Here is a 14,620-nt window from a genome sequence, read left to right as displayed (position 1 = left end):
ACTACAAAGACTGGGAATGAAAATCCAGTCATTATAGTTTCAACTTTACTGTCCTTACCTGATAATCAATACCTGGAAATGGAGAATTGAGGTGATTATCTGCAAGAACTGCTGTGGCTTTTGGTCAAAGGTGTGCACAGTGTCCTCTGTGTTAGCAACAGATAGGAAATGTCTAGGTGGGATAGCATTTATTGCTGTGTAATAAGATAGTGACTGTTGTCAAAGAGTTCACTGCCCAGATATTTGGATCAACAGAGCAACATGCAAACCATGTTAAATCTTATTTCTAATTTCCCACTCTTTTCTCAGCCCAGTCTGACCCAAATTTCTTCCATCCTGCTTCACCTTTCCCATGCTGTTCTTTGTTAATGTACACTGAGCCATCTCTCCAGGCCTCATTTACACCCCCAGCTAATTTGCTTTGTGTCTCATCCTTCTCCCTGTTTTTCTGTCTGTTTCTTCCAACTTCTCATTTTTCTTTCCTGCACACATTTTTCAGCATCAGCATGATGCTGGAAGGATCTCATCTTCACTTTTCTTATAAGCCAGAAAAACTCTCTGCCAGCTCAATTCACTTTTTATCCTCATCAGAAACATTTCCTGTCTTGTGCCTCTTGCCATTCCTGCAGTGGTTGCATAACTACTCTTACTAGAAACAAGAAGACAGGGTTTGACTTAAAGATGATGTCGTAAACACAGCTGCACCAAACGTGGATACATGTGCTATTTTCATCCCCACTGTGCAGCTCAGCTGGCGGTGGCAGTCTCACAAGGCACAAACATAAACACACTCTCAACATTAAAGATCCTCTGATAGTCTCTGCTGCTGTTACCTTTGTTCTCACCACCTGTGCACTGTGCATAGCAGATATCTCTAGATCTCTCTCCTGTACTGCATAATTCCACATACATCAGTACCTTTCCCAGCTCTCACTCCAGGGCACAAAATCTCACATGTACCACTGCTGTGATGAAGTAAAATCACATGCTGGTACTTAGAAGTTTCAGGCACGGCAAGATACAATAAAGACAAAACTCATATGGCTTACAGTTGGGCCAAATTAGTTTTGGAAAACCTTACTCTGCAGTCTTACACAAAGAAAGTCACTGAGCTGGTGAAAGAATTCCTGTCACAGAACCTAAGTCTGTGAAGACATTCCTGGTACAAGACAGTGAAACTATTTAGTACATCTGCTGGATGTGAGAGACATGCCCTTCTTCCCTCCACCAGTAGATGTTTTGTACTGTTGTTTCCCAGAGCTTGTTTAAGTCATCATTACAGACATATGATGTCTGTATTGTTCTACCAACCACTGTGTTCTTTGTCTTCATTACAAGAGACAAGTTTAAGAAAGAAACTTGATAGAAAGGTTTATTATAATCCTACAGAGACAGAGAGCAGAATTCCCAAACCTGCTTAAGCCATTCCCTGTATGATTTAAATCAGACTGATCTATCTTGTTCTTGGTTTTGTAATTCTTCAAAGAGCATGGTAAGGATGTTGAGAGCATTTTGGCAGTCTGTAGCCTGCTCTGAATCAGGCCTGGAATTTCTCCTGCTGTTGCCTACTATTGTAACTTTCCCAGAAATTTTCACACCTCTATTTCTTTGCAAAGGCAAACCAGCTGCACTACAACTCTCCACTCTGCCATCAGCTGGTAAGAATACCCTGTTTTTCCTTATGTCAATACACAGTTCTTGAAACGTCCTTGTCATGATAATAAAGCAATATATTCAAGACCAACAAGTCAGCCTTGAAAACTTGCAAGCAAGGCTGTGAGTTTGGCATGTGAACTGGTCTGTGAGAATGCTGAACTGCCTAAGCAAAAGCCAGCCCTGCAGCATCACATCCTGCTTCCACCTGCAGGACAGACAAAGAATCCTTCAGACACTCCTGTTGCTGTAAAGACATGACATCCTGGGTTTCTTGTACCTCACTGTAGGACAGAAATACAAAGACCTCTGCTGAGTGATTTCCATGCCTGTTGGAGGCATTGAATACAGCACCACTTCTCTCAATTCATTTACTCTTCTATCAGACTACAGTTTCCCTTCAAGTGAACTCCAAAAAATTACTGTTTCAAATGCAACACTCTGAACATATTTAATCTATCTAAAATATAAATGTTCTTTAACTGAAAAGTTATTACTTGCTCAGGAAACATCCCCCGCACCTCCATAGAAATATATTTAGTTATAACCCTACAGCTTAAAAAGCAAACACTAGCTGCAGGATTTTGAGGTATTGGTTAGGTTGTCAATTTGTTTATATGAGAATTTATTGATTCAAAAATCCTGTAATCTGAAAAAGCCTCAAAAGCCTTGGATTACCCAGTAGCTTCCCAGTAATTTAGATCTCTGTGTAATGCTGTAATTTTGCAGTGTGAGAAACACTGTTTCAGTTTCTAACTGATCTGCATCAAATTAATTTTTAAAGTTGTTGAATTATGCTAACAAGATCACAATAATTAAAAGAGCTTCAGGGGGAAGTAGATAGAGTTGGGAGTTCGTTCTACCATCCCTGTGAGAGAAAAGATTTGTGCTTCCTCTTGAGTTACTCTAAGCTAGCAATACAAATCCTCAGAGCTCACATTAATGCAAGCCTGACTGACAACCTACCATTCAGAGCAACCATCTCAGATTTCTGCAATTAGCATGTGCTCTAAAATTTCTGATTCTTTAGGCTTGGTCTCTAATTTACATTTTGAAAAGGCTCTTAAGAATGAAGATGCCAAGACTGAGCAAATTCATTGCTCTTGAGACACATTCTGCATATCTGCAAGCTCAGTAAAAGTGTGTTTCTGTTAAAATCAACAGGCTAAGTATCATGGGAAAAAAATGATTCTTCTTACCAAGCTGGGAGTACTGAAGGCTTTCATGGAGAAACTCTGGAAAGACACAAAAGAAACTAGTCAATGTACTGCAATAGGGAGAGTGTATTAAATAATGCAGAAAGTTGCAGGCAGTACTTGCTAATCCCTGAAAATCTCTTCATGGCCTTAATAGCAGCTTTTTATATGGAAAACTGTATATTCAAGAGGTCTACATACAACTTAATCGCAGAAAAAAAGAGAAAGCAGGGATATATTAGACATATCATCCCATCTGCTGCTAGTGACTGATTTTTCTCTTTGTCAAGGATTGCTTTAGAAGACCCAAAAAATCAGATTACTTATTATTTATCCAGAGAGATTATGTCACATTTTAAGAATGTTCTCCTGAAGAATAGGAGGCTTGAAAATCAATGAGATACAATCTGTAAGCATGAGTGCCTGAATAGGTCCCATATTAGAATGCTGGAGCCAGCACACAATGGGTAAAACAATATTGCTGAGATCAGTTACTGCCATTTTCATCATGGATTAGACAAATGTCACACACCTGGAGTTTCAGCAATTGTGTTCTAGTTTGTATCTAAGATACAATTTGTTTTATGTCAGGTTCTCAACAAATAAAGACATATTTTCTAGGCTATTTATAATAATGATATCTTCATTGTGCAAGTTTAGGTCAATAAGTATACTATTTTAAACTGTCCATTTATGCTGGATGACTTGGGGATTTTGGGTGTTTTTTTGGAAAATTAATGAAAAATTTAAAAAGGCCCATTTAAGTGGTGTTTTGCAAAACAATAACATTACCTATTCTCTTACTTCCAACTCAAAAAGCCATCAAGAATTTAACTATGTCTGAGTGAAAAACATTTGATAGTGTGCAGATGTTCACTACTCTGACATTTGCTTCGCTATATCTGATAATAAATTAAAATGCTGGCATTTATTATTAGACTAGATGAATGCATTAACAGGATAGCATTTTCCCCATTCTGAAAATCATCTAAAATATTTACTTTTATTGCTTTCTTCTTCCTCCTCTCCTTTGCAAGAAGCTTATGTTTTAACTCTCTGATTAAAACACCTTAGAAACTGCACTGGCATGCACAGCCCCAGCAAGTGAAGGGGCCTGACTTTGGTCAAAGCCAGCTCCTACTTTCAGCACACCAAGTGGAGACAGCAGAGGAATAATGCCTGATAAGCACTGTGGATGAAGATGTCCAGGCTTGGGAGGGGGGCTGGAGAGCTTAGTTGCAGGAATGGAAGCTGAGTCTCACTAGCTGCCCTGCAGACAGAGAGCCTTGTCCCATTCCATGCACTGGGTACAGATGTTGCCATCAGACCAATAAAGCCTGAGTTATGAACAGCACCTCTCAGCTTTACACTTGTGCTAACTAAAGAACCACAGCAGGATTTTTATCTCCAGGCTTTAACTCAGCACTATGCTAATTAACATTGATTTTTATCCCACATAGTGAAAATTAAGAAAATAACCTAAGAATATTGAATATGCCTTGGAGCTTTAATGAAGAAGGCATGAAAATCATCTGACACATTTAAATACAGCTTCTGCAATTCAGGGAAAGTCTCACTCACAGTATAGGATCTTAGCTAGTCTGCCAGTTTATTTTTGCAGTTTTAATAATTTTGACATTAACACCACATTACCATTAAGGACTAGACAAACCTTACATAAGGTTTAGAATTATAAATACAGAAGATCTCAATCAGAAATAATGATTTCACTGTAATTGCTGAATCTTCTTTAGGTTAAAGCTATCACATAGATCACTGAACATTAAAACTGATGAACAGCTTTTATTCTTTTGCGTCACTATAGTTAATTTCTAGTAAAGGGACAATAGCAGAGCTGTTCTTCACTCCCTATGGCTCCCTGCCTGTAACCCGGCAACCCAGCTTATCTGTACCAGTCACAGGCAGACTGGATTGAGACACCAATAAACAATGGAACCAGCAAAGTCAAGGGAGGGCAGAAGGAGGAAGAGAGAAAGCAATGGTTGGTTTCTATCAAGCCACTCATGAGTTTGAATAATTCAGGCCAATTCACCACAAGCCAAACTTGGCGATCTCTGCACTGCAACCTCCCAGCTGCCACATCAGGTCTACATACAAGCTACTTTCTGGTGTTTAAGAAATAATAAAGCTACTGAAACAAGACTCTGAGCAAAAGTGTGGTCTCAGTAATTTCAGTTGGCATACACCATTTTTTTGAACCAATGTTGCTTTGTATTTGTAATGCAATCGTCTTGTAGTTTGCAATGTTCCAAGGATATAAACAGGACTGTGTGTAAATGCAACTGATCGCCAAAGCTGAAAAAACCTTAGGAACTCTCAAGCACATAAGCCTTTTGTCAGTTCTAAATCTCCAAGCAAAACCAAGACCATGAATCATTACACTGACTTTAGTGTAGTTGAATTGCTACAGTTGGCAGCAAGGGAACTGAAGAGAACTTTAGCAGAAACACAGTGATAATATTTTATGCTCTGTGGGAACAGAAATCAGTAATTACTGCTTACAGAACAGTGAGCTCTTAAAAGAGGATACTGAATGGAGGAAACAAAACAAATTAGTTTTTTTACTGAGTTCATGAGTTTTACTATACACTGAAGTTGTGCATTTTAGTTCCCCTGGAATTTTTCACACCTGACTTAAGTTTGAGAGCTCAAACTGTCTTTTCTTATATATATATTTCCATACATTTCACTGAAGATTTCTGGCGCTTTTTTATCACTTAGCTATGTGAATTAATTCTGCTGCTTATTTCTTGTTTCATTTAATTTATACAATCTTAATTTGGCACTCTGGATAAGGTATATCATCATGTCCTGGGACAGAAGATCCATACATCCAGGACTGGGAAGAGAGCTGATGGGAAGCTCTGTTGCAAGGTATAGTCATCTTCCAAGGGAGTGTTGGCTAACAGTAAGATGGGATGTCATCCTGTACATAATATTATCTAATGATCTTGGGTTCAGATCTCTTATTGCAGAAAGGAGGTATTTTTTTTTATGCACAGCATACCTTATAACCTGCCAATGAGCTGAAAGAATTAGAGTTACTGTAGCAGTACTAATCTATTTCCACAGTAATTCTGAAGCTGATCTGACAGGCACTAGAACCAAGCAAGCATGCACTTGCTTTATTAGACTTTAAAAAAGTTGAATTTAACACTCTTGTGAGCTTTTCTGATATGAAAAGTTCTTTAGTCACAAGAAGGGAGATAGAAAAGTGCTAACAAGTTTAAAGGATGCCATTTAAAATGTACCAGCTTGTATTTATCTGTGGTGCACAAGGTGCATGGGCTGTGGAAAGAGCACCACCGCCCTTCTTAGTACATTCTTTTTTATAAAATCAAAATTACTAGAGGCAAGTGATTGTAACACTCCACATTATGCCCTATGGGCTTCTTCATTAACAACAGGTGTTGTGTGTCTAGGTAATGCTGCATGCTCCCATTCCTGCAATGGATTTTTCTTTTGCAAGCATGATCTGCTTTGCCACGTTCCGGAGTGGGCAAGAGGAGGCAGCAACAAATGAACTCCAGTCACATCCACTCACATCAAACTGCTCCCATGACCTTGATTGACCCCAATGGGCTCTGCATGCAAGAGAACACTTATGTAACAAGCTGAGCAGGCAGTCCCCCACCAATAATGTGTTAAATAAATCACCAAGTGCTTTGCAGCACTAGGCATATTTTCCAAGCTAACATATAGCTAGATCCAGCTTTTAAAAGACAAGCAGTTTTCCTGAATGCCCTATGACACGGCATGCCCAGCTCCTCCCTGGAGAAGGATGAGGAATGTGCTGCCTTTTCCCCAAGCCTCCCAGCCTGGAGATCTGTCAGTCCCTTCCTGAGGTCAGGGTAAGGAGGATGCAGCTCCCAGCTAAAAAGGAGGGGGGTCAGCAGGCAGCTGGCTCCCTGCTCCCACCCCTATCATCCTGACCCTGTGTGCCAGTGGTGTGCTGGCTCTTGAGAGGAGCTCAACACTCCTCTCTCATCCCTGTGCCTGTGTGAAGCATGACATTGAGCAGAAAATGTGCCAAAATAGTTTTTGTATAAAATTTTTAGAAACCAAAAGCTTTGAATAAGGTATGTATTAATCTAAATGAATTTTGTTCAACCAATTGTAAATTAGTGTATCTTAAGCCCATTATTGCATGCCAGTTTTGCATTTCAAATTAGCCAGGATGCTAGAGACTGGATGGGAAAACTCTAGTGCTGGAGCACACCTCTGTGGTATGCAATATAGCAGCTGTAGGTGATACAAAACCTCCCTTCAGGGCAACACCTGTGGATTATACAAAAATTAAGTGCATAAATGCAATCCAGAAGTGTGTGCATGAACTAGCACCACTCAGTGGGGCTCATGGCACTGAAAATTCTTGCAGAGCAGCATGGGGGCAAACAAAATGTGTTTAACTGCTCAGGTATAAACTTGATGGTTTGGAGATGATTAGTGCATGTGTCTTTGTTTTCTTTCACAAGAGAGTAACAGCTTCTATCAGCACATATTACTCTGTGTTAGGTGTTTAAAACCCTTGAGGAAAGGACAATCAGATTTTAGTCAGGTAAGAATGAACATTATTTCTCTGAATTTCCCTCTTTTTTTCCCCCTTTAAAAATATTTACAAATGAATTTTTTTTTCTAAAGGTACTTTTAATTAAGATTACTTATAATCTGCTTCTATCTCTGTAATAAACTGATAAAATATCTTTCAGTTACTTGTTTTTGAAACTTCAGCACTAAAACAATACAACTTTTTTCCCTGACTCTTCAATACAGATTCAAAAGGTAAAAAACACAGCTGAACACACAATCTCTAAACTGTTTATGATCTGCCCCAAAGGTTTAAATCTTCCTATCTATATAAACAGTTGAGACCAAAGGAGTTGTCTCGAGGCAAATGAAAATAATAATTTGTTTTTCAAGAACTTATGGGGAAAAAATCTTCTTCCATTTGTCTCTAGTTAGCGTACTGTGTAGTCACTGCCCATGATCAACCAGGAGAATTCAAAGAAAATTATCACAATTTTATTTGCAAGAAAAATCTCCAGTGCAATTGTTTTTGTCCACTTGGCAATTTCTAAATTACTTTTATATAATGCATGAAAGTGTAAGAAAGAAAAACATGGCAATGTTAGACTCTAAGACAGTGAGTGAAAATGGCACCTGACTTTCACCCTCTCTGCAATCAGAAGAAAAAAGCCACCCTTAAGTTTCTCCTCCTGCTTGGAAATTCAGGAAAGACATCAACATCAACCCCACAAATGCCAAGATATGTAATATTTACACAGAAGAACTTCTCATGGCACCTCAAGGGAAATGGAAACTGAAGTTTTCATTGCCTTAGCAAATAATTACTGCAAAATATAATTTTCCAGCCAAATGAAAAGAGGTAGAAGGCAGTAAAAACTCATAATTATTCTCTACATTTGCAGAAACCAGTAGCAAAACTTCCATTGATTCAAGCACTCATGATTTCACTATGAAGGAAAGGAATGTAGAGTTGGAGGAGGAGCTTTCGCCTTTTGAATTTTTGCTAGATAATTAGTTAAGCTTCAACAATTTTCAATACAGGTCAAAATTGCTTCAAAGTGCTACACTCACGTGATCAGTGTCTTTTGCAGATAGTGTAGCACCACAGGGAATAGCCAACATAATTATGTGGCACAGTTTGGATCGAATTAATAGTTCTGAGAGTTCAGGTTAAGAGAGATTAGATTTCCACATTGTCTAGCTCAGGAGCCTAGAAATGCCTCTTTTTGTCTTAGCCTTTTGTAAAACAAAATAATGACCCATAAAATTATTTTTGCTCATAGAGGGCTGCACACTTCCCAGCACTGCTTGGAGTTAAGTGTTCTCTGACTAACACTGCTCTGAGACATTTCAATTCGAGTAGCAAAGGCCGGAGGAGCTCTCATGTGAAAATCCTTTACCCTAGAGAAGTTTCCTCCACTTGGCTGCACCCGCTGCAATGGCACAAACAACACTTTTACCACAGGCAAGAGCAATGAAGCTGGCAGCTAGAATTGATGTCTGTGATACTGCCTGTCCTGGGAGGCTGTTTCCAGCGCTTCAGTGTTTGCCAGCTGGTCAGCTGCTGAGGCAGAGAGCTCCCACACAGGAGACCTGTCTTCAGCTGAAATTTTTGGTGGGAAGTTTTAATCAAAACAGTTTATTTTTTTTTCTTTTTTTTCAAATTGAGACCATGAAAAATGTTACAGTCTTCTCAAGAGCTCTCGTTAAGAATCCCTTGTAGCTCTTTTTTTGAGACATACATATGAAATTCGGGGTTGGTGGATTGTCTGGCCCCAGCATAGGATTTTGTGATTGTACAGAAGTGAGGACACCCTTTCCTGTATTCTTACAACTTATTTTTATTGATGAACTGGGAAAAGCTGTATTTGAGCATAGAGTAATGAGAAAACAAGGACTTACAGGAACAGAATAAAATAACTGGGTGAAGGTGGCAGAGGGAGTCAAACACCCAAAGAATAAAAGGACCTATTTGCCCAGACTGGAAAGACTTAAGAAGGGGAAAAAAAAAAAAGGAGAAAAGCCCAAGGTGAAAACATCTGTAACAACCAGAAAGCTCCAAATTATAGGACTTGGAGCTGATACTAGATTTCCCTACCAGTAGTACAATGGTTTTAGACATTAATAAGCATCCCATGTTTTAAAAGCTGTTCAACAAGAGGTAGCAACATACTGCCAGTATAATTTATTTCATAAACTCTGCATATGGAGGTCTGTGCACATGTTTTCAGAATCAAAGCTTAAACCACAAAGAAGAGTCAATAGAATTTCACTACACCTCTAAGGGATAAACTAACAAAAAAAAAAAAAAAAGAAAAAAAGGAAAAAATATATGCACCCCCTCTGGATGTGCGAGTTCCTGTTTTAAAGAGCAGGAATATAGCGAAGAGATAATCTTTTAAAGCTGAGAAATGAGGGATCAAATGCAACCTTGTTCTGGCACAGCAGACTCCTGTGGTGTATTGCTGACACAGAGGAAGGGAAGCCCAAGCCCAGCCTCTGGGTTGATTCCTTTCTACCACACTAACATCACTGACAAAACTCCTCAGTCTTCTTTCCCTGAAGACTTTTATCTGTGTATTTTACCACAGAAACTAGGGAATTTTCTGTAAGGTTTTTTTTCTTTCTTTTCTTCCTATTATGTATTTAAGGCTATTAGTTCAAATTTTAAACTTCACTTGAATTCTCAAAGCCATTTCCTCTCAGATATTATCATTCCCATCTGCCCTTTGAGTTACCTTGTTTTCCTAGCAGCCTACATTTTTATTGATGAAATCACCATGTCAGTGGCACATCTGCTGACAAATATATACCATATGCTTCTCTTTCTCTCCAAGCAAAACAGTTACCTGAGTTTAAGCTGTGAAGTTACATTGTGCAGTATAATTTCATGAGTCTTTTGCATCAGGAAAATGTTGTTTATGACTGCTTTCCTTACAGAATCTAGTAATTATCCTAATAGGCCTGTTTCTATCAGTAAATTAAGTCCAGTGAAAACATACAGTACATGCATGACTAGAGAGCTCTTAATTAATTTTCAGATCATTAAACCCCTTTCAGCTGATGATTAACCCAATTTTGGGATTCATACGGACAGTGTAACAAAATATGCCAGAAGGTAACAAAAACATTATGAATATTCATTCTTAAATTGTTCACCACAGATCTCTACAGAGGCCAGGAGGCATCCCACACTGTCAGTCATCCATGGGGACTTGTATTATCAAGCTTGATGAAAAGATACCTTTTAGACAATACTAAAAAACAGCCTTTTATAGGGGAAAAACAATTTTGGTATTATTCATACCAGTTTCTAGTTTCTTATACTGAAGCTTTTTTTATGTTAAATGTGTACTTTTTTTTCTAAGTTTATTAAATCTAATTTGGTTCTGATGCCATCCCCCACCCAACCAGCACAGTGTAATTAGTGAGTATAATTTTAATATACAGACATTGTAACAGATGGTACACTCAGGATCTCTACTTTGAACTAGCAGAAACTATTTAATTAAAGTGTGATTTCATTCAAAACAACCCAGCCCTGGCATAATAAATCTTATTCTTGAATGGGAAGTTGATGAATGGGACACATGTACGTCACCAACAGTATTTCAACATCTTTATAGCAATTTGTCTTAAAATCTTATATCTGAAGTAAACTAAAGCTGAGTATTTCACCAAGATACACATCTTCTCCACAAGATAAGAAAATCAAGAAAATATATTCAGTTCTATTCAGGATCCACAATACAGGCTAATGAAATTCAGTCCAATAATAGGGTCGCTAATGCAAGCAACCTCCTTTCCTGCAGCCTCTGTGTCTACTCAAAGCACAGTTCTGTCATCCCTGAATAAGGCACATAAATAGAGTAGAAAAAATATGAGAATAAGACTGATAAAGTCAGGTTTCAGTTGCCTCTGAAATAATTTTTACAATTCCTACTGTGCCTTTTTAATTTTGTTTTATTTTTAATTAACAGCACTGAAACAAAGAAGCACTAAAATCATTGAAGTTCTCATGGAGTTCTCCACCTAAGGAGGGATAAATTTCCTGATCTGATAGACTGAAAGCATCACTCCAGACCTAAACTAATTTCAAATTAGTGAGGAAATTACTGCTGTTTCCAGGGAAAAACAATGAGGCACAAGCTCTCTACAGCACAACAAAGTTACTGTAAGAGGCAGCAAAAGCAAAACTCAAGTGCAGATCTTGCAGTTCTATTGAAGTAAGGTGTACCAACATTCTCCCTCCAAAAATAGAGCAGTTTGGTTAATTAGTTAATAGGAAAACTCTGCTAATGTATAATGGGTATTGCTTTTCACAAGAAGCCTTGTCTAATTCAATACCAGGTAGCTAAGAAGCTGGATGTACAAGATTTCCTTTGGCCAGAAACAATGTATTTGACATATGAGATCTTCCTATGGGATGTCTATGTGATTTTAACTTCCCTAACTTCTCTAAATGAAAGGAAAAAAACACCAAAAAAACCCCCAAAAAACCCAAAAAACAAAAAACCCACCACTCTCAAAAGGAACCCCAGGCTATTATTAGTACCATGTTTAATTGCCGTCTAAGCAATGTTTCAGCTACTGTTGAGTAGCATCATACAACCAACTGTAGTTTGGCAATTACAGAGACATGGTTATCCAAGGGTTAATCAGCTATCCTGATGTGGCTGTGCTGTTCTTTTCCACAGAGGAGTGCTCCTTCCCAGCACATTGCCAGGTAGTGTGGGAAAGCTCCCTCTTTGTTTCCATCAAACTCTCCTATTCTGACAAGTGGAGGATAGTTCCAGCATTTCTAATTTGATGCTTTCTAATTTCTTCACCTTATTTGAACCTGATTTTCTTTTTGTTTCAACATTATTTTCACCGCTTGCTTCCTCTGAGGATCAGTTTGACTAGGAAGATCCATATGGCCATATGCCAGGGTTTAACAGCTAAATGGAGTGGGAAAATCTTCAATTAGCTGAAAGTGATTTCAGCTGGGCAGGCTGAGAAATGTCTACTGACTGAAAAGCTACAAAAGCTAATGTATCAGTCATTATATTTTCTAATTATTAAATTGAGCTGAACATCAAATATTTTGTACCATTAATTAAAAAATAAAACCAAACAAAACAACCAACCAAAAAAAAAACCACCAAAACCATGAGTAATAAAGGCAATTATTCAAATATTGAAATTTTTTTGGATAATAGATGTCCCAGTCCTGTAGACAATGGTAATGCATCACTGCACTAAATCATACAAACAGTCCAGCTTCAAATAACTGCTTGCATTTTGGGTGTATTTAAAGAAATACTCTTATTCTCAGTGATCACTTACAAGCAGTTTCACAAGAAGCCTTTGCAAACTTACCTTGGCATTATTAGAAAAATTACAAAGAACAGAGAAGGGAATTTTTAAAAATACATTTAGATGAACAATTAACTGATAGCCTTTTCCAAAACACAAATAATCCCCCTCAGTACAGCTTATCATTATTTCTCCTGCAGTAGTGTTTAGAGATTTAGTCATGGCACAGATTCCTATTGTGCTAGATGTACAGGAACAAAAAGAGAATGCTTATCTTGAAGAACTTACAAGCAAGCATATGGTTATTTGCTAGACAATGCATTTTAGACCATAACTGTCTCATTTGTTTTCAACCCTGATCATCTCTCATCTTTCTTAATGGAATCAAGGCATTGACATCACAGTTGCTGGGTACAGAGTGTGGATTTATATGTGACCATATGCACAGTTATAATGAGAGGGCTGCAGTTATTGTTGAATTCCTTATTTAGAAATCATATTATTTCTTTGTCTTTGATATACTAAGCAGTATCTGCTTTTCTCTGAAAATATTTAATAGACAAAGCTAATTTAGCTTTGCTGGCCATGAGCTTCTGTGCATTAACCCATCTGTTTTTATGTGGGAATGAGAGAGAAAAGAAAGCAGGTCAGTTGTCAGAAGATAGAAGTTAAATAAAACTCAGTTTGATTAAGTAGAATGTCAAAATATAATTGAGACAAAAGTAAATTAAAATCATTACCTACTGTCACTTCTGAAACATTATGGCTTATCATTTATGCACACCATATCTGTGCAAGAGCACCCTCAATCCCTGCCTGCAATAGCTGCACGTTGTAATTTTTATTATTGCCTCAGAGGTTTGCTAAAACTCGTCCTTGGCAAAGCAGCAGAATTTCAACAACATTATGTCTAATCACATTTCTTAACCTCAGTCAAAGATTAATTTGTTCTGTTCTGTATATCATTGCAGAAGATACAAATTTCATCTCTTAATTGTGCTTTCTTTTGTTCTCTCTACTGATTCCAGAAGCAAATGACATTCTTTTCTTAAACAGATTTGAAATTCTTTGTTTCCATTATGGTAAAGATAAGTTGTTCAGTCAGTTTCACAGAAGTCAAAATTTTTTCTCGAGCTTCAAATATGACCAATTTGTGGTCAATTCTTTACATTTTCTCTAAATCAATTTCTTCTAATTTTTTTTCTCATTTCTCTAAATTCTTTATAGTCAAAGACAAGTTATGTTTCAACCAATCTTAGTTACAGAGAGTACATATTATTCACAAGCTAATGTCATCTCTCAGGACATTTTTACTTCACCAAGGAAATTTTTCCTTTTGTCAGTACAGAAAATACTACTCACCACTGCCCATCTTCTGCTTTACTCTATTCTTCATCAAATCATACACTCAAATAGGAGTTCTGGCACCCTCCTGCGTAATCCGTCACCTCTTGTCCTTAAAATTCTCTACTCTTGCATTTAACTGTGGAGTAGGATAAGGTCACGGTAACTTAGGTTTTATGTGATATCAGTTTAAAAACAAAGAAAAGAAAAGCAAAACCCACAAAAACAGTCTACACTGCTATACTTCTAAGTCAGTTTCTGTAAGAAAAAAAAATCTGCTCTTTTATTGGCTTTGCAAAGAAATTAGCATGCAATTGAACGTCATCATCTTTGCCAGGCAAATAGCTGTAGAAATATATTAAACACTCCTAAGTCTCTTCAATCCCATTTAGTCTCCACCTGTCTCTCAAACTGAGCATCCCATTCAGGCAGAAGCAGAAATACCATAGTGAGTACAGAGAGAATACAAATCTGTGTATTTCAAACACACAACTTCTTGCCTGGCTGTTCTCACTCTTTGCATGAAAAGTACAAAGAGAGTCAAGAGATGGCAAAACATACACCAGTCAAACACAACTGTA

The 14,620-nt window shown here is 37.7% G+C and overlaps 1 protein-coding gene across 2 annotated transcripts in view; it reads right to left on the bottom strand.

Annotated features, from left to right (window-relative positions):
* SPATA13 (spermatogenesis associated 13) overlaps window positions 1–2,879 on the bottom strand; it is a 158,734-nt gene extending 155,855 nt beyond the window's left edge. For both annotated transcript variants that reach the window (XM_036404148.2, XM_036404149.2), the window contains exon 1: window positions 2,853–2,879. In XM_036404148.2, the coding sequence (XP_036260041.1) occupies window positions 2,853–2,879 (27 nt within the window). The remainder of the gene's footprint in view (window positions 1–2,852) is intronic.
* Between the last annotated feature and the right edge of the window lie 11,741 nt (window positions 2,880–14,620).

Source organism: Molothrus ater, chromosome 2 (genome assembly GCF_012460135.2).
Source record: "Molothrus ater isolate BHLD 08-10-18 breed brown headed cowbird chromosome 2, BPBGC_Mater_1.1, whole genome shotgun sequence".
Classification (NCBI taxonomy): Eukaryota; Metazoa; Chordata; class Aves; order Passeriformes; family Icteridae; genus Molothrus; species Molothrus ater.
Note: the sequence above shows the minus strand (reverse complement) of the source record. Positions and strands in the feature narration are given on the sequence as shown.